Source organism: Pseudopipra pipra, chromosome 22, assembly GCF_036250125.1.
Source record: "Pseudopipra pipra isolate bDixPip1 chromosome 22, bDixPip1.hap1, whole genome shotgun sequence".
Lineage (NCBI taxonomy): Eukaryota > Metazoa > Chordata > Aves > Passeriformes > Pipridae > Pseudopipra > Pseudopipra pipra.
This window is the reverse complement of record NC_087570.1, coordinates 2,122,928-2,143,821: the sequence shown is the minus strand read 5'-3', so window position 1 is coordinate 2,143,821 and position 20,894 is coordinate 2,122,928. Positions and strand designations below refer to the sequence as shown.

General features: G+C 43.9%; 1 protein-coding gene across 1 annotated transcript; it reads right to left on the bottom strand.

The window, feature by feature from the left end:
* Window positions 1-1,589: 1,589 nt before the first annotated feature.
* SSU72 (SSU72 homolog, RNA polymerase II CTD phosphatase) lies at window positions 1,590-20,759 on the bottom strand. Its single transcript, XM_064678397.1, has 5 exons — window positions 20,584-20,759; window positions 14,671-14,814; window positions 4,943-5,082; window positions 3,107-3,225; window positions 1,590-2,220 (listed from the first exon to the last, which is right to left on the bottom strand). The coding sequence occupies exons 1-5, from the start codon at window positions 20,661-20,663 to the stop codon at window positions 2,119-2,121; spliced, it is 585 nt and encodes a 194-aa protein (XP_064534467.1). The 5' UTR covers window positions 20,664-20,759; the 3' UTR covers window positions 1,590-2,118.
* Window positions 20,760-20,894: the final 135 nt, after the last annotated feature.

Sequence of the window (20,894 nt, the reverse complement as noted above, 5' to 3'; positions counted from 1 at the left end):
GAGAAGTGCAACCTTTCTGTAATAAAGAGGACTCTGCTGTGAATCTCCATATACACACAAAACTTGGGTTAAAACATCCTGTGTGGGTTTTTCCTGCCTTCCTGTGAAATAACAACAAAGAGTTCTGTTCAGGACGAATTAAGTTGAAAGCAAAAAACATTTTTCAAGCACTCCCCAGGTTTCACCTTGCCAGGAGCAGAACTCAGCGCTGGTACCGCATGGGGAAGGAAAACTCTGCTCAAAATGCTCAGCACTGTGCCTGCTTGGAATGCCTTTTTAAAGAGAGCAACTAAAGCAGTTCAGTCCTCACAGAACCATCTCCTTCCCTTGGCTGTAAATATCCCCATGGTAACAGAGATGGTATCAGACAGACAAACGAGGAGGAGCAGAGGAGGCCAAGGAAATCCATCAAACACAGAGTCTCCAGGAACAAAATGGGACAGGACAAGCCAATTGGAAAACACACACCCTGCAAACCTTATCACAGCTGCTGCTCCAGCTCCCCAGCCCCTATTTGTTCCGATCTAGTCGTTCTCCAAGACATTTTTAAGTATTTTTAACAGACAGGCAAAACAGCACAGGTAATTCAGGGATATTAAACGCTCCCAGGACCCGAGGATGATGCACTGACCCACTTGGACACTGTCCAGGACACGGATTGAGCTGGCAGAGGTCTGAGTTTTACCACAAAGCAGTTGAAACCACAGCCAACCCCCAAGATCCCAGGAGCAGTGAGGTGTAAGGTTTCTTTTGGGAGCCTGACTGAGACTTCGGGATTTGCAGCTGCCAAGAAGTTATTTTCCAACAGGGACTTGCAGTTCTCAGGTGTGGAACCCAAAATGCTGCTCTTTAATACCTGTGTGTTCTCTGACAGAGGTTAAGCAGCATCACCTCATGATTTACTGCCACATAAAGTTGTCTGCACAGAGGGGTGACACTGGTCTGAGCTGAAAGCACTTGCACCAAACCCCTGCATGTGCAAAACAGTTAACAAGGAAAATGAGGTAATTCCTGCAAGCTGCCAGAGGTCAGTGATGGAATGGGAGAAGGCAGGAGCACAAACCCCAGCCAGGAGCACAAACCCCACTTGATGCTGCTTCACTCCCAGCATCATGTTTGTTGTCCTCAGCTACCCCAGAAGAGCCTTGTTTGCTCCAAACTGTTCACAGGTTCCTTTAAACAAAACAACTTTTAAGATCCTCTCTTGCCTGCAAGCAACAAGGCTCTACCAGTCACATTTTGAATGTGCAATAATTTGGTCTCACTTTTATCAGTTTGAGCAGACTTTTGCTCTGTTTGTGCACACGTACCCACTTTCTGGACTTTGAGCCATAACAACCACATTTACTGTTGCTGTAAGGGAGGAAAATGCTTCTATTCAAAACCACTTTGATTAAAAAAAACCCACCCAAATTTAAATTATTTCTGTTGACAGTGGAGTTTGCCATTTCTCCCCATCTTCCTTATTCATTGGGCCCTGACTGCTACAGTTACAGCCTCTCAGTTTTATTCATCTCACACAGATACTTTGTGTTTTACCTCAAAAAGAACAGACACTTCCTCAGCTGCTACTTTGAAAACAGACAAACTTAGAGGTTTTTCATTTTTATTGGATGCTTCCAACTTTATAGCTAATAATATACAGATACTCAGTTATTTAATTGTTCCATTCACATCCTCAGCCATTCTGTCACGTTAAATTTAAAAAAAAAAAAAAAGAAAAAAACAAGCCAAAAAAAAAAAGCACAACTGAAATAAAATAAATTTGTAAGCTGGAAAAATACATTATAAACTTATATTCAAGAAACATTCTCTTTATAATTAAAAACCTACTTGCAATAATTAAAGTAGGATTTAGAAAAGAACTTGAATTTAATTTTTAAATAGGTGGCCTTTGTGTATACTTTTCATCATTTCATATGTACAAGCCCAACCAGTACCTCTGCCTACCTGTGACAGAACACCTGAAACAAAAAAGACACTGAAAAGGAGTTTTTAAACAAACAAACAAACAAACAAAAAAAGATCAATATTCATTTTCCAGGAAAATACAGTATAATCAGAAATTTAAACACATGCTTCCCTCCTCTGTATTAAGGCCTAAGAGACAGATGTGCTTTAATAAAAGCAGACAGTATGAAGAAAAGTCCTTCCACTTTTCTCTTCAAATTCCTGTAACAGCTCATCTATTTCATTTTCCATGTCTTCTGTGTGCTGTATCTAGAAGAGAAAAAAGACTAAGCAACCACACTCCAAGGATATGATGCTGTTTAGAAAACTGTAACAATCCCAGGCTTTTGGCTCCCTGGGAAATCCAACCCAGCAGAGGCTGTGCCCGACAGTGCAGCCCTTGGGTGCTTTATTGACATTGCCAGCACTCCCAAATGCACAGATATTCTGCTTTATGTTTATCTGCAGATCCTTCCTTCCCCAACCCACCCAACTGGCACTCCACTAGCACTTTGTCGAGTAGGCAACATCCCTCCCCACCAGCTAAGAACCCTCCAGAATAGCTCCAGGCACACACTGAACAGATGGCTAAAATTTCAAGTCCTTGAACCCTCTCAGGCTTTTTGAATCTGGAAAGGATTTGAGACCAAAATAGACCACACGGGCTGGAGTTAAAAAAAAGAAAGCCTGTTGCCACCCTGGAATAGGTGAACTCCTCAACCTGGGCAGTGTAAAAGGACACAGGTCCTTGCTCTGCTCTCAGTTCCCTTGTCTGAGTGCAGCTCATTTCAGTCTTTCACCAAGGGCTGGGGCACCACTGTTTTGTTCCACATCACACACACAGCCCTGTGGTGCTATGAAACACACCTATAAAGGGAGTTTTTTCAAGAATACTGGGATTCAGAATGCAACTCTGACGTTTGAGTCCCACCTAATTCAAATTGTTTCCCTTTGGAAACCACCAACCCGTGGTTAAGTTCATCTATTTGCCCAAGAGCTCTGAAAATAACCAGGGGAATCTGGGAACTTACAATCCTTGACATGGATTTTACTGACCCCACTTGTGCAATATGCAGCACCTTTCAGGAGCACTGAGCAAAGCCCAGCCCCCTGGGCAGTCCCAGGCACCCCCAGGCAAAGAGCCCTCTCTACTTACACACTGGCAGAGCTCACAGATAAGGAAAGCACCCAGAGTGGCCTCCTCGTGGTTATCCTGAATGTCCACATTGATCACATGGACTGGCTGACACGTCTCCTGCTCTCTGGAATTTAAATCTATTTGAAAACAAAACACACGTAACAGCAAAACTCAGGGTGGAACTGTATCGTGTTTTACACACAAAGTATTAACAAGGCTTTTAAAAATGCATAGGCACTGTCACATCTCCCAAACCAGTTTTTAGAATATTTTTTTATTTAACATTGTCTTACACATTGTCCCTTTCATTTCAAAAACAAGAAATGGATTTTGGACAGAGAATAATTCAGATTTGTGGAAGGGTCACGCCAGTTTATTTGCCCTGCTCAAGGAAGGTTACTGCTCACTTTACTCTTTAAAGACCATGATCAGGAGTCTCAAAAATCAAGAAGGATTTTGGGCTTCCTCACCTGGAGGGTTTTTTAATTGCTCCTTTTTTTTTAAAAAAAAGCACTGTTCATCCAACACTCTGAATGTGACACTGCAAGGTGAACTCCTACAAGTCACATTAAAAAATCCTAGCTTTAATGTGCCCACTTATTAACAAGGGGTGGAGGGGGAAAAAAAACCTCCATCCTCTTCCTACTAGTTGGCCCTTGTACTATTGCTGTGCCTCTCTAACACCCTTCCTACTAGACATAAAAGTTCTCTCCCATCCTCATCCTGCACCTTCCTTTTGGCCTCCATGGGTTTCACACCCAGAGCCATTTGGGCCGATTGTGAAGGGCATTATTACCATGAAGGGAGAGAGATGCACAACTGGAAAACCAGCAAGGGGTTGATCTTCCCCTCCCTCCCTCAGGATACTCACCTAAAACATCAGAGGGAGAGCTCCTTTCTACGTGAGACACGCTGCACTTGCTGAAGGCCCCCTCAAGTGCCAGAGCTGCCCTCAGAACTTACTCACACATTTCAGCCCTTCCCTTAAGCATTCAGAACACTGACTGCTCGCTTTGCAGGAGCCCAAATGTGCCCTGCACTGCCTGTGATGTGACCCCTGAGGATGGGAAAGCCAAGGTGACAGCCCTCTAAGTTGTGTGTATGATACTAATTGAGCTGGCTGGTCTTTCAGTGGGAAAGGAACCCCTTAAATCCTGTATCCAGCATTTCCAGAGGCAGACAAGGTTTCTCAGCCCAGGAACTGAGTCACTGCTGAGAGCCCAAGGTTTTGGGTGAGTTCACATGGAGCCTGTGCACTGAGATCATGTGGCACCCAACCCCCAGCACACATGCCTCTGGCACATCTCACTTTGACTCATGCAAGGCAAAGCCATGCCACGTTTGCACAGTGTTAACCACACTCAGGAACAGCTTCTCCACCTGTACAAGAGGTATTTAACGTGGATAAACTGCTCAGTAGGTCACAGGAAGCCTTCTGCAGGGAAGGGAAGTTGCATAAGGAAGAGATCTTAAGGCTTTGCTGCTCCATCAACCCAGGGTGGAAAAATGCTCATCTCATACAACTTGTTGGTTTTTGAGATCCATGGGCATTTCCAAACCAAGCGTGTTACCTGAGTTTCTACAAATTTCCTCATGTCAGCCCTTAATATTGCTGCACATACACTCTCCCTATAGCTGCCAACATCTTTCAGAAACAAGTGCTCAGCCAGCCCAGGTCTGGTACACAAAGTCTACATCAGTGACTGCAAGCTCTTGTCCCCACTCATGTTCCAGGCAGCAGCAGTTGGATGAGACAGAGGTGGTTCCAGATTTATGAAGGACTTCAGGGAGGAGGAGGAGGAGGGGGGGGAAAGCACCCAAAGTTAACTTGGTTTATCAGTTCAAGGTCCTTACCTTCTACTACTTGATCATAGACTCTTTCTTCACACGTTAGGATCAAATCAAAAACATCTTTGCAGTTCTGGAATCTCTCTGGTCGTGGCTTGATTCTCTTATTTCTGTCCAACATGTGTAAAATCCCATTCTGTGTGTATCTGAAGTCGCTTGAGTTAAGTATCTTCACTTTAAGACAAGTCATGTTTTTGAGCAAATGACCAGTACAAGTTAAATTATTACAGTATCTTTAAAATAAGATTCTTTCTGTTTGCAAATATAAAGTTCCATGACCATTAAAGAGACTCCCAAGATGACAGTGTGACCCCCATCAGGGTAATTCAGGCAGAGACCTGCCACTGTCACCAGTGCAATGGCAGGACAGCTTTAGGAGGCCCTCAGAAGAGCTCAGAAGGACAACTTTTCCTGGGCAACTATTTTTATATCCATAATGTTTAGAACACACAGCCTGCTCTGTTTGCATAAGCACAATGTCCTACATTCACTCCAGGGGCCTCCCTCTTCAAAGGCAATTCCAGGGTGTTTTTGGTGTCACCTGCACAAAGCCCCACCTGGGCCCTGGGTTTATGCAACTGAATTCCCAAAGAAAGTCAAGGAAATAACAGAAGCACATCCCTTAAAATATCCCAAGACACATTCCCATTTAGGGAATAAGAAAAACACTGACTTTATGCCTGTCAGAGCCTCATCACCGTGTGAAAGGAATCTGTTATGCTGCCTGGGAGCTATATTTGTGCTGCTACTGTAACCTTGAGGTTTAACATCCTGCAATCCCCCTTTCAGGCAGGATTCACCAATCCCACCGTTTCCTGAGCCTTCTGGGACACACAGTTCCAGCAGGAGCACTCCAGGGTTGACTGTCACACGAATCTACTCGCTTGAGTAAAACCAAACCCCCTCTGAAGGCCAAGCTTTATGGGCAAATCAGGAATGCCAGGAAAGGTTTGAATGGAGAAAGCCTGGAGGCAGATGCACCTCTTCCTTACTTTGACACTGCTGTATTTTTAGCCATCTAAGTAGGTATTTTTACATTCAAATACCAGCCTATAATTTCTTGAGGTAAAGGATTCTGAGAAAAAAAAAATCATTAGTAGTAGTATGTGAGGGGTCATCTTGGCTTATTTCCTTGCTGAAAAGGTCACATACATGTATTTCTTTTCAGAGAACAGTCCTAATATTTTTGTAACAAAAGACCAACAACTTTCTGCCTACCTTTTTGCAGTTGCCCTCTGGTAGCCCAAGTTCTACTCCCCCTTGGTAGCCAGATGTGCACCATGTGCTCCAAGGTGTTCTTGAACAGTCTTCAAGCAAAAAGCCTCCAAAGCTTTTAAATCTTTCAAGTGTTTAAGCTCTATCAAGAACTGAACCCATCTTTCTACCTATTAGATCTACTTTATGTTGAAAATATACTCGGTTCTTTTGTGTCTGCACCACTGCACTTCAACTACTTCAGAATTCTGCACCACAAATGGAATGATAAGCTATTTATCACAAATATATGTAGTAAATTCTCTCTCTCAGTCAACTGACTTGGACCACATTTCTTTTCTCCAGGTCGCTCTCTCAAGCCTTTTACCACTCTTCTTTCCCAAAAGATTTCTCCTTATATCATTAAAGAATTGTCCTTCATAGCCCAAAGGTCTCTCACAAGCAGCTCCTGCACACCAGCACCCACTTCTTCCTCTCAGCACCTCTGTAAACTCTCCTTGGGTTTGTCATGCTTGGAAAAAACAAAAACCAAACACCTTGATGAAGCCATTTCAGAACTCTGGTTATTTCTAGAGCATTTTGAAAATGACTGCATTTTCAAAATACCATTTTCAAAATACCTGTCAACACCTGGCTGTGCTGCTTTGTTCTGTTGGAAGGGGAGCCCTTTCTGGGCTCCGTAGTCCTCGTTTCTACATCATGCAGTTCAAGGGGAAAAAAAAAAAAACCACAACATCCCACACACTTTTTTGGGTTCTCTTTTTTCCCTTTCTAGGATAAAATGTTGCTGGCATCTGTCCCCTAGCTTTCCTGACTGAGCCTGGAGACAGAATTACGCATATTCCAAAAACCCACACAAGCTTTCTGCCTCACAGCCGAGCTTTCTGCTGCCAACTTACAGCTATTTTTTTTTTCTCCTCCAAGGGTCCATCTGCCTATAAAAGGAGACTGAAATAAGCAGTTAAAGATTCATGACACTTTCATATTTGGTTGCCTGAAATCCTTTTCACCTGGCAGAAAGGAGCACAGCACCCCCCGAGCAGGCAGGGGGATGTGCTCTGCACGACTGCCCCCAATGCATGATCACAACCCAGCTTCTCTCTCTTTGTGAGCTCAGGTGAATGCAGATCCTACAACTCATTAATGGTTTTCACTACACTGCCAGATGTGGAATCACTGAAGTCAGGCTCTGCTTTCCTTCCAACAGATTTTAACCCCATGCTCCCTATCCTGTGCATCTCTGCTCTTTCTCTTCAGCAGCCACTTCTTCAGCAGATCCTCCCAAGATTTCCCCCTGCCTTTCCCTGCTGTCACACCTTCCCTGCCATGCTCACACTCAACAGAACATGCCTGCATTTCTCTAAGAGGCCTTCACCTCCTGCAAACAATGGCATAGTAAATCCATCCCATTTTTACAGGGAGTCCAGTTCAGATTTCACCTTTATTGCAGTGACTGTGCTAAACAGATCCACAGGGATGAAATCCCTGCGTGACAGCTCAGCAATAGAAAGGCTTGATGCAAAAAGGAGATGGTGCAATACAAGTTGGGTTTTTGCAATAGATACACCAGTGTTGCTCATTCTTATATGGACATGGCCATACCCACCTATTTCTATTGTTTCTGACTGTGCATTCTCTCCTTTTAGCTAAGGACACCCCATAATAATCCAGTGATGAAGATATACACGTATTTAAAAAAAGGAGTTACGTGTGTGTTTGGATGAACTCCTAAAGCTTTCACAGCTTCTGCCACCCAAATTTAAAATTCCTGTCCTACTGTCCTAGACACCAGAAATGCCTTTTACCAAACATCCCTCACCCCTCCAACCACTTCATCAGTAATTTGTGTCACTGACAGGGTGAACACTTTTAGCCATGAGCAAAAGTCTCTAATCCTGTATGATAACAGAAAAGTGACCTTACTGATCCAAGTATTCAGTAACTTTCATTTTAACTCCCACGTGAAGCTGAAGCTCCCAAGTGATCTGAGCTGAAAAGTTTTGGGGTATATAAATTAATCACATAGTCATCTAAAATCCCCATCCCTGGAAGTGTTCAAGGCCAGGTTGGATGGGGCTTGGAGCAACCTGGGCTAGTGGGAGGTGTCCCTGCCTGTGGAGAGAGGTTGGAAGGAGATGATCTTTAAGGTCCCTTCCAACCCAGGCCATTCTGTAAAAATACACTAGAGGCCACTTCATTGAACATAACTGGGCAAAGAACATTTGCTAAAATGTATACATACTTTTTAGTGTGTGTGTGGGGGGAATCTTTAAATTAATGGTTGGCACCCAAAGTTTCTACATCTTCAAACAAATCTGACATGATGATTATTCCCTGTGGTGCAGGTGCCACCATATTCATTGCTGTTCTTTGGGAAAATCAGCAGCAGAACAGAATGCTTCTCACACCTCCATTTGCAGGTCTCTTTTCTACACCATCTAAATTTATTTATTACTACCTGCATTATAAACAACTTACATTGTGTTAAACCCTGCTTGGCAATTTGTCTAAGTAGATATTTCCTTAAAGGATGGGGGGGGGGGGGGGTGAGGTTGCCCAACCTTCTTCCACCTTCAGCATCAGCTCCTTTTACAGGGAATGAAAGCCTGAAAATGGGCCTGGGCACTACAAATCTACTTTCCAAGCTCGGTGCTTACAGCTGCAAGAACTGCCTTCACTCCACAGCCAGAGCACAAACTGCCTTTCACTTGAACTGAAGTTGGGCTGGGTTTAGTACAAACCAGTTTGGTCACAAGTCTTTCATGGTACTCTAAAGTCTAAACACTGAACCATTCTATGATTCTACTGGATTCAAAATGAAAAGAGAGCAGGTTTAGATGGATACTGGGGAGAAATTGTTCCCTGTGAGGGTGGGGAGGCCCTGGCACAGGTTGTCCAGAGAAGCTGTGGCTGCCCCATCCCTGGAAGTGTCCAAGGCCAGGTTGGAGCAACCTGGGACAGTGGAAGGTGTCCCTGCCCATGGCAGAGGGTGGAAATGGATGATCTTGAAGGTCCCTTCCAACCCAAACCATTCTGTGATTCTTTGATTCTAAAATAGGCCGTTCCAAACCATAACAAACATACTAAGCTGGGTTAAGCAACATTTCTGGTAACATCTGTGCCTGCATTAATGACCTGCAAAGAACTGAACTTGTTTTTCCTCATGAAGGACAACTACCTGGGATTTTTAAGCTACAAACTGCACCGAGAAGTCCAGCTGAGCCTGCTCAAAGCAGCTGGTCCAAATATAACCACATGCCAGCCCTGCTCACTCCCTCAAGCCTGGCTGAGCCCCAAAGCTGAGGGTACGTACCCAAACATCAGCAGAAGCAGGAAACATCTTGAGTTTAAGCCCAGAGCTCAAATGCCAGTGACTTGTTGGTGCTGAACAGCTGAAACAGTATTTGGGGATGAAACTGGACAGAAACAAGTTGTCAAAGGGGGAAAGAAATGGAGCAATGGGAAAACCAAAGACCTGGAGAAGGGATGGCACAGATATACTGAAGGGACTAAAGGAAGATAAGGATACCAGAGACAGACCACAAGATGACTTTGAAGATGTGTGGCATGTCTGCCCATGTCATCCAACAGCTGCACTTCAGCCAAGTGTGAACTTCAAGAGGAGTTTGGATTGCTGGAATGTCCAGTGTTTGATCACTTGGCTCAAACTACTGCCAAGTTCAGTAAGTGACAGGGACATGTAAAAAGGAATACAACAGTCACTGTCAAAACCAGTGGGCAAGAAAGCTCAGAAGTGTCACCCATGACTTTTAGATGCTCTTCTCAGGTTTGGAAACCACTTCCAGGTTCCAGAGGATGAGCAGCAAATGTTGTAGGACTGGGTTGAGGGGGAAGAAGAGCTTTGAGGAAGCTGTGAGGAGAGAGAGAGGTTTGTGAGAGAGAAAGAGTCACCCCATTTAACATCTCAGGGAAGCAGGGGCTGCAACAGCCCTTCTCAAATTGCCTTCTGCTGCTCTCACTGCTTTGTGCTGTGAAACTCAAAGGTAATTTTCAGCTACCTGGAGTTAGAGCTGGAGAGGGAACCTCAGATAAAGCAAACCCCAAGCATTACAAACCCTAAATCAATTAAGCCATTTCATTTAAGGCATCTGGGAAACCTGAGAACACAATCACAAAGACAGCAGGGCCACTGTGGAACAGCAGCACGCAGGGGAAGCAACACGCTGGATGAGTCTGCAGGAAACAGCCCTCAGTGCAACACTGGCTTGCAATTAATAACAGTTCAAGAAATTACAGTCACTACCATGAAAATGGATTTGGAATTATTGTAAGGAAAAGAAGGTATAAGCATCCCTTATGCTGGCACAGAAGCTTTGTGTTAATGGGAGGTAAAGTCTTCAACGCTCCCCTCCTTCAAGTTGGGATGAAACTGCCAAACCTGGGCCAATAAATGAAATCATTCCAATTCTAAATGGATTTTACAAGAGTCCTCAGCCTCAGATAGGATCCTGCAGTCAGAATTCCTTAGAACATCTGTTCAGGACTCACCCTGGCTAAGGAAATAAACCTTCCAAAGACCAGCTGGCAGACTGACAGGATGGCAGAGATGTTTTAGATGCTGAAAAGCATTTAATATTAGATTGGAGTCTGCAGTTTCTACCGTGTCCCTAAGTTCAAACACAGGGGAAATAACATTTTAATAATATATTTCTGGTTTATATATTTTTAATAATTTTATATCTTTCCTTTTTAATGTAAATGAAGCCAAGATTAAAGGCATTCTGATCAGAAGTCAGACTAAAAAGTACTGAAAAATGCTGCATTTGAAAGGCCTGGGACTTTGTGAAGTGTGTTGGTCTTATGATCCTTCATGGAGAAAAAGGGATTGGAATTCAGCTATGGCTAGAAGCATATTGATTCACACAAATGTGCCTCTTAGAAGCCTGTTCAAATCCAGTTTAATCACTGCTTCTGTTTCTAGGAGCACTGAAGTACTTTGAAAGGCATGTTAAGGAAGAAAATGAGACTTGTACTGCACTGCCTTTGGAAGAATTTTGCCACTGACAGGTAGGCCATGACTTCAACTATTTTTAGCTCTTGGAAGGTCAGGCTTCAAAAAAAATCAGAGAAGAAAAAAACCAAGCCCAACCTAAAAAAAAAAACCCCAAAACCCAACCCTAAACATATCTAAAATAAACCATCCCAGAGTGGTCTCCAGACACAGAAGCTATCCTGCTGACCACTGCAATGACAGCTCAGAACAGAAGCTGACAACTGCTTATCAGCTCAAAATCCATGAGAAAACCTGATAAAATGTAAGATAAATACATGCATGAAGAGCTTACCTGAAGTAGAATTAAATAAGTTACTGCTCAAGACTGAGCTACAAGGCAACACCACATGGGCATCCAGCTTCAACATGGAGTTCACAGAGAAGAACCAGATCCCAATCACCAAGATTATCACTACCTTTCTTTTTTTTGACAGAAAAGAATCAGTATGTCTTCAAGTGAGATGTACCAAGCCAGTTTTTCTTCTTCACTTCTGAAATTTTCCTCCTAACAAGCACACCTTTAGGAACGTCTTGAGGATACCTTTTCCACCCTCCCCTCAATTTTATATCCTCATGTAACTATGGAGCTAAAACTGGAATCCTATCTACAGTTACAGAGCAGGTCACATTAAAAGAGGAGGTAAAACACAGGGAAGAGAGCGAGAGGCCAGGTTTGCAGGTTAGATGCAGGCTGCCTAGAAATCCTAATTAAAAATGCCCACCTATCTAAGGAAATCATTAGGCATCTTTAATGTGAGGGTCACAGATACACCAGTGTTGAGAAAAGGAAAGGAACAATCAGTCAGGGAGTTAGTCAGCATTGATAAAGGACCCAGGAGCTACTGCTGCAAAATTTTGGTCAAATTTCCATTTGAACAGTTCCTATCCCTGGGCATAAAAGCACCTGCTGATGAAGATTTAAACTGGTGTTCAGCAAGTTTCATCCCTGACTAATTTTTGAGTTCACTTGAAGGCAGGGCTCACCAGTTTTGCTCTATTTTTGCTTCATCTTTAAAGTCACCACCATATAATTAGAACTGAGTCCTCAAACCCCCTCACACAGTTGTAAGGGGCAAGTAATCATGATCTTGGAAAGGTGGATCACACATGCAAGTACAAGGTGGTGGATCTGTACTACACACACAGCCCCAGAGGTGCTGCCTGGCCATGTCTCCTCCAGATTAGCAGCAGAATCTTCCTCTACTGTTGTCCTAGAAATAATAGAGGAATATTTTAAAAAAGCAACCAAAAGCCACATTCAGAACAGCTTTAAATGGTTTTGTCACAGCCCTCTATTAGGGCTCAGGGAATTTAAATGCTATATTCTCCAAATGCAATGGGGGATGTGGGTACTTATTTTAACTATAAGTTTTAACTACCACATCTTAAAAGGCTTTGAAGTACTTCCATTTTAGACACACTGTAACCACCTACTCAACCAAATCTCTTATTCCTGTGCTTCTTAAATGCAACATATGCCTTCAAGGTATGTGAGCCTGTGCTCTATATTTCACTAATTAACTATAATGAAGGTGCTTTTAGTCCCTGTAGAGTGGGTTTTTAATAGTTGTCCCCCCTTTTCACAAGTGAACAGGAGAGGTTCAGTGGATCTTCTAACACAGTTTTAACCTTGCTCTGAGGGAGGTCCAACACTGCAGCAGCTCTTTGCTGTTTGAAATCACTGCTTTCTGAAGCTGGGGACATTTCTTTGGGCAGGGAATGTTCCATGTCCCTTACAGCCACAATTTCACTGAGTATCTGGTGTGCACAGTGCCTGGGATCCCTGCTGGCACGTGGGACTGGATGGAGATCACTCCCCAGCGAGGCAGAACTGGATGCTGAGCCCTCACACTGCCCGTGGCTCCTTGCTGCCATATGGGAATGTCCCCATCATTTCAGAGCACAGGGAAAGGCTACAGGAGAGAGTCATGTCCACTGAGCTGATGAAAGCAAGGCTGGGGAACAGAACAAGCAGCTCAATCATATGGAAACACAGCTCCTTTGGTTTCCCCACCCCAATCCAAGCCCAGGAGAAGAGCAGGCCCTCCCCCCACACAGGCCATGTCCCCATGCCCACCACCCCTAGGAATTAAGGCTCACCCAAAAGGACTGAGGTCCCTGGGACCCTGGTTCACAAAAAACCTGATGAGAGTAGGTCTGCTTTTGGTTAAAGTCTTTACCCTCAAAACCCACTTCTGGGAATGGAGTTGATTTCTGTGCTGAGTCTTCAGTCTGAAAACCTCAAATTAGCCGAGAATCAAAAAAGCAAAGTCACAGAGGCAATTGCTCCTGCCCTATTTCCCTTGAAATGGCTGTTGTTTAAACCTGCTTTCCTTCATCCTGAGAAAAGGTTTAACTGTGACACTGCAGGTACATTTGGGGAACACAGCAACCGTGTCCAGCATGGAGCAGAACCACAATGGTAACTCCTAAACATGCTGAACGGGGGGGCTGGGCAGGCTTTCTGTTCTTTGGGGTTTTTTTTTTAAGTGCTGCCGTACTCAGGACAGCAGCAATGAAGGATGCAAAAAGGAAATCACAAGTCGCTAGTGCTTGTTAAAATTAATTCTCAATTCAAGTTCTTTTCTTTTGAAGCAGTTCTTTTAATCAAGATATGGATATGACATACCTCATTATGTTGGGTTTGCAAGATTTGCCTTTTTCTCTATAGGCGGAGGGATTAAAAAAAAAAACACCAACAAATAAACCAGCACATCACATGTGATACAGTAAGACTATATCCTACATTTTGAATTTTTAAAAAAAAAAGATCTTTGTTGAAAAAAAAAAAAAAGGTATCTAGAGTGAGTGCCTCAATTTTGTAGGTTTGTGGGTTTTCCTAAAAAAAAAATCAACTTTAAATATAGATATTTTTAAATCATGCAGTTTGACATTAGTCATGGGTTTTAGCAGTGTGCCTAACCCTGATCACCTCTGCTCTCCAGGATTAAATATGTTATTGGGCTCTCCTATGTCCATTCTTTATAATAAACTACAGGGTTATTTTTTTCTTGGTGCACAGATCATGTACCACGAAATCCTCAGTGAGAAGGGTGAGCTCTTTAATGAAAGGTATCCTCTCTCCCAGAGAAAGTATCTGTAAACCTTACCTGGCAGTTTGTCTGAGCTAAATACAACATTAATGTCGAGGTGGTCGCTCTTCCCAGATCCATTATCAGGACAGTCTTTGCACTGAGAGCGTGTGATCCACAGTGCAGAGCAGGCAAGGGACAATCTGTGAGTACTGATGTGCTTTCATTCAAGAGCTAAACATGTTAACACACTACAAAAGAGCATTTGGGATGTGTGCATTGTAACTCAGCAATTTACAAGGGAGCATTAGAGGCCCACTGTAAAAAAAACAAAAAACCTATAAACTGAAATCATTTTAAGTTCGCCAGTCAAGCAACTCTCTGTTCCTAATGCACAGTGCCAAGGAATGAATTACACCTTTCAAGGATGAACCACACTGGATTTTTTAAAGAGGCCATGCCAACAGGGATACAGTTCTTTGTCTTTCCTAAGCAGATCATTGTACATCTGATCATATGTTGTTTTGAAGTCATAAACATTTGGCTTGTCCGGGGCGGGTCCTGGCAGCTTCACGTGAGTCCCGGTGCCAAAGGAGCGAACGCTGAATCCTCGTTTGCTGCAAGACACAAGGGAAGGGGAGAGGGAGGGCAATTAGACTGGATGATTTCCAACAGGAAAAGCGCTCAAGAACACAGTGAGTTTTAAAAACACCTCTCAGCAATCAGCCAAATCACAAGCAAACAGTTCAGCAACCAAACTGGCAATCTGTGTACGGATTTCCTTGCAGCTACAATCCAAACTCACACACCATTTCTAAAGGAGCACCTATATTTGACAGAGATTTTCTTACAATTATGGTACTCAGCTTTTTGGATGCTTCTTTTGTGCTTTCAGACATCCTGGATTTGCAAGAAAGCATGTGTCTTGTATTTCCTTCTCAACAATACAGAAGAGGCAAAGATGTTTTTCTCTTCATTTAAGAAAGTAAGTAAAAGTACCAACTGATCAATACTTAAATGTTCTGCTAAAGTCTCTGGGATAACTACATTCCTCTCACTCTTGCCCAAGCTACCTCTGATGTAATTTAATTAGCCCAGGACAAACATTTGTGTGCCTGGCACTTTGCTCAAGTGCACTGCAAACCATTCAGTGTAATTACATTTACACAAGGGGGGAGATATTCTGCTGGCTGGTGCCTAAAACTGTGGGGTAAATCAGGGGTTGCTCCATTCCATTCTTATGAACAACCACTTGTTTAATAGTTCTAATTAAAATAAAAAAAGGGAGGCAGGAACCTGCTTGTCTTTAGGGGTAATGTCAAAATGTTCTTTCTGATTAACTGAAATATTTGTACTTGAGCCTCAATACATTCTTCAGTAATATTAACAAACATGACAATACATTTGTTGAATAACAGGACCAAAAATAGACTGTTTTCTCCTGGTCTAATGGACAAAGTTACATGGTAAGATACTGTTGCTGTTGTCCAGAAGTCCTGAAACATTTGGGTCTATAATGACAATGCAACTTCAAACAGGTCAAGACCATGACTTAATCTATTTTTTAAGGACTCCCACTTCCACCTTCAATGATTTTAGCAGAGACTGAATGGAGTGAACGATGTTAAAACAAAAAGCAGGCAAACAACCCAATGCCTGTGCCTTCCCACTCCCCAAAATCAAAACCAAATATGTAGAGTTTGCCCCTGAGAACAGTGAACAGGAGACTGGGGACCAGTGCAAGAGTCACTCCTTGGTTAGCAAGGAAATCCAGGAGAAGGCACCAATACAAGTTGCCTGTTTGCCTTCAAATGGTGCCTTCAAAGTGATCCAAAAATGTTTCTGTGCACAGACTACTGTGATCAAGTTCTGCCCCAAGCTCAGACACTGCTCTGCAACTATCAACACTTATTTCCTCTCATTCCTCCTATAAGGACTCAGTCCCTCCTTTCTCTTTTCTTGCTTCCCTACTTTTTCCTCCAGCAACTATTTATAGGTCCCTATTTCTGTAAACAGGCAGGATACATGATGATTTTTTGCTTCTTTCTGCAGGACTAATGACTGAAAACGGATGCAAGTGGAAAAAAGTGCAATTCTTTGCCCCTCCCAGCCCTCCATCACATGTAACTGGTGCAGTTATGAGTCACTGGTAATTTATTTTCCCTGCAATACTTCCAGACCCATGTTTTTATTCTGCTGCTTCTACTGGACACAAAGTGAGTCATAATATGTATAGAAGAAACTGCAATGCTAAGGAAATAATTTAGTTTCAAATTGATCTTTTCTTCTATGGTTTCCTCCTAACTTTTATTTTTTTCTTTTAATATTACTCTTTGAAAGAGGTCTGTTTGCACCACAGGCATCAAAATCCCCCGCTGGAAGTGTCCCTGAAGTTTGTGTGATTTCATATAAAACAAAACAGAAATCTTCATATGGCATTCCACACATCAGAAATTTGTGCCTCCAAGGCCAGTGACCCATTGAAAATTACTGCCTTGAATAGCTGGAACAGGTGTTCCTCACGTGGAATTTCATGCTTTGTACCTTGGCAACTGGTAGTGTCAACTTTTACATTGTTTACACATCAGGTAAACTGCTACGAAATATTCTAGAAGTGTTTCAACACCCTTCTTGCAACAACTGGGGCACAGGGGAGGGAAGGATGCCTGCCCAGAGCCTTTATTCACCAGCCTGCTTTTCTGAAACAGTTGGAGAGATCCAGTGTAGGAGTCACCCAGTGTGCTCCTGTGGCACAGCCTTTTCAGGATGCACAACTCCTACAAGACAATGTGTATCCAGTATTTGTTCTTGGCCTGGCAAAACTACCCAGGAGATGGAAAATAATGAGCTTCAGCTTTGTCGTGAACAGCAAAGGGTGAGGCAGACTAACAGACTATCCTAGCACTGATTTCTGGAAACGCGGAGCTTAAACATTAACAAAACTATAAATGGTGCCAAATTTCAGGAAGTTGTTTCTATTAATAGCATCGAGACTGACGTAGATAAACTACCAGTACACTAAGGACAAAGTGAGTCAGTGTACAGGTTCATTTCCTGCTCACCTCAGTCCAAGCCCAGAGCTCATGACAATGAGTTCATGTGCACTACTCATGTCCCTCCACAAACCCTGAGAGCTCCCTGCAAACACCCCCTGTCACCAGGACACAACTGCTGCTGAAAGCAACACAGACTGCACCAACACAGCACTGACACACCACAGGGTTGGCACCACTCAGCTGCACTGACAGGAGAAATATTCATCTCTGCAGACTGAGATGGGAGCTTCTGTCCACACCTTTCTTCTGTTTCATTGTTGTCTCGAGATCTCACATGTTCTTATTAAGGTATTTTTTCAGCTTTCTGTACAGTCGTAACAGCACAGCTTCTCTTTACAGTGGCCAGTAGTGACTATTACTAAACTTAAAGCAAATGCAGCTGGTAGTGGTGAGGATTTTCAGGGGACCAATCACTAATTTTAACACAACCCTTTCCACAACATGTAGCAGGAAAATAACTACCAACAGTGCCCTCCTTGTAGGCTGCTTAGAAAGCATACTATGCCATTCAATCAACCTAAAAAACCCATCCCCCAGACAACCCCACACTGTTAAAAGCAGGACAAAAGCGTTGGTAACTAAATTTTGAATACTACTAACTTGCTGTAATTTGCATTATCACTAACAAGATGTCAAATGAAGTGCTTTAATCTAAAAATCTGAGAACATTTCCTTCTTCTTGAGGGCTTATTAATACAGTTTAAGTAGGAAATATAAATGCCAATATCTCACTGCATTTAGCTGCTGACAGATGATGCCAGGAGAGAAGCTGTGACTAACAACTTACACAAACAGCACTGGTGTTCTCTCACAGGGTCAATATTGAACTACAAGTCTTACCATCAATATGAAATTTAAGTTTTGATATTTAAAACTCTCTACTGCCACTAAGACACTCCTAATTTCCCAAGAGCTTGTTTGGAATATGTGGCTTAAGTGTGTATCAGCATTCTACAGGCTTTCATTACCAGCAGAACAGAGACTCTGAACTCAGTAACTTCCTTTCAAGGCCATCAAGGTATTATCAAGCAAATACACACAAACGGAAATGTGGCAGTTGCTGCATAAAAACATTTGGTTACAAGAGAAGAGTTAACTCTTCTGCCTCCCTCCTCTGTGCTTGAGGGAGAATCATGGCCTGTCTGCATGCTCTGTGGTAACAAAAGATAAAAGAAGGAAAATAGAAGTCAAAAAGACCTACAGAATGTGCTGGGTTTGGCTGGGTTAATTCTCTTCACAGTGGCTAGCATGAGCTGTGTGTTGGGTTTGTGTTGGTAACAGAGGGATGTTCTGTTATTGCTGAGCAGTGCTTACACAGCACCAAGGCCTGTTGTGCTCCTCACCCCACCCCAGCAGGCTGAGGGTGCACATCACGTGTGATAAATAATGCAGGATGAATAAGATGTGACCCAGGGACTGGTTACACACACCCAGTCTGACAAGGAGGAGCACGTCCTTCTGCACAGCCCTTATTGCTGTTCCTGTTTTCCCTTTGCTTCCACGTCCCAACATACCCCTGTGGTCATGGCTCTTATCCTACCAACAAACTTCACCCAGACCTCCAGTCTGACTTCTGCTGGAAAATTAGAACAAAGTGTTTAAACCTGGTTGATTGCAAAACACACAAGCACACACTGAAGGCTGGACCCCAGACTCTGTTTTCTGACAGTCACCTGCACTTCTGATAGAATTTATATCCTTTAAAGTCTTATAATCCACTAACAACATACTTTAAAGTTTCATAATTCCTCAGTTTCTTCCTCTTTTAATCACGTGTTCTTTCCAACTGCAGGGCAACACAAAGCAAGACACTGCCTGAACTGGTGAGGCAGGTGGGCTCTGAGCCAACACAGACGTTTTCCTGACATTTACTGGCAAATCCCCATCCTCATTCCATGGGGCAGTTACTTCCTCATCTTTATTTTGCCGTTTATACAACTACTGCCGTAATTACATAAAATTAAACATTTTCCAAATAAACACGTTTTGTTACGTTTTAATTCAAATTTTAAGGGAGAACAGACTTTAAAAAAAAAAAAACAAACCCCGAACGTTCCCCTGCCACATTTGCCAACCCTCGGTCACACCGGAAGTGATTTTATTTCTTCTGCAAAAACGCGAGAGGAAGGAAAAGGCCTGACGCTGGAAGTAAATTTAACTTCGTCATTAGTACTCAGGTTGCAATTACAACTCAGTTTCAGCGTCATTAGCAGAAAAAACAGCATCATGTTTTCACGGGTAACATCTGATGCCAAGTTTAAGCCTTAAAAGCACAAAATGCTGCTCACAGTAAGATGGCTGCCAGAACCAGATGCTTCTATTATTTACTCCTTCGAAGGCTATTGTTTTTATTTAAATGTAGCACACAACCTACAGGATAGTTGTTCGGCTTCTTGTGCCAGCTACGTGTATTTCTAATGTGAATGTTTCTTTGCAGAACTTTAACAAAATAAACCCAACCACCTTCATCATGTTCCTGCAGTGCAAAGGGAAGGTTTAGGGACATGATTTCAGGCAGATCAGGTCTCCTCCTGTCCGTCAGTCCATCCTCGGTCTCCCATCCCCCCTTTTGAATTCAGCCAAGCTGAAAACACCTGGAGTCCTAAATAGATTAACACTTATAATCTCAAAGACATTTAACGTTCTGACCCAAACACTTGGCCTGGTTTTCCCGCAAGAGGAAAGGGCTCCCTTTCAGGGCATGGAGTGGTTCCAGTCTTCATAGGATGTTACAGGGTTGGGATGGGCCACAACCTCTCTGGGCATCCCCTGTCAGTGCCCCACCACCCTTTCTACCGCAGTAAAAAAAACCAAAACTTCTTCCTAACATCTAACCTAGAAATTTCCCCTCTTTCAATTTGTACTCCTTGTTCCTATTAATAATCCAGCTCCTGACGGAGAGTCAGGCCCTCTCCGGCTTCCCCGTGGGCCCCCTTCAGATGCGTTAAAGTGAAAAAAAAAAAAAAAAAAAAAGGGAAAAAAATTAAAAACAAACAAACAAACAAAAATAAAAATCTAAAATAAATAAATAAATAAAATTTACGAGAGGGAGCCTTTAAGCTTTCAGACGTCGAGACACGGGCCCCGTTTTGGGCCTGTCGAAGGGGCCCAGCCCGCGTTTTCAACGCCGGCTCCAGAGGGTCCATCAGGGAGGGCAGAAACAGCCGCCAGCGCGCCGGGACCCCCGAGCCCGGCCCGGGGATGCGAACAGGACGGTGCCCCCAGCCCTGGCACCGAGCAGGGCCCGCCCTGACAGCGGAGCGGCCCAGGCGCGGCCCAGGCCAGGAAGGGAACTATCCGGCCGGCAGCCTTTCCCCCGCTCCCGCTTACCTGAGGATGTTGTGCGCCTCCATGCTGCGGTTCTGGTTGCTGGAGCACACCACGGCCACGCGGAGCGGCGCGGAAGGCATGGCAGCAGCGGCGGCGGGGACAGGCAGACGAGCGGCTGCTGCCCGCGGCTGCCGGCCGCGGCTCGCACAAAATGGCGGCGCAGCGCGGCGGGCGGGGACGGGACGTGTCAGCAGGGCCGGGCCGCGGGGCCCCGAGCGGGGGCGGGCGGCGGGGAGGCGGAGCGGCGGCCGCCGCTCCGCCTCCCCGTCGCCCACCCCCGCTCGGGCTGTGGGGATGTTGGGGGGACACTG

Bases quoted from the DNA above. Each gene is read 5' to 3' on its own strand.
- SSU72 (XM_064678397.1), bottom strand. From the start codon at position 20,663: ATGCCTTCCGCGCCGCTCCGCGTGGCCGTGGTGTGCTCCAGCAACCAG. The intron at 5,083-14,670 runs GTATCCCTGTTG...AAGCGACTTCAG, and splicing joins CTTAGGAAAGACAAAGAACT to ATACACACAGAATGGGATTT. The intron at 3,226-4,942 runs GTAAGGACCTTG...GTTTTCAAATAG, and splicing joins CTATGATCAAGTAGTAGAAG to ATTTAAATTCCAGAGAGCAG.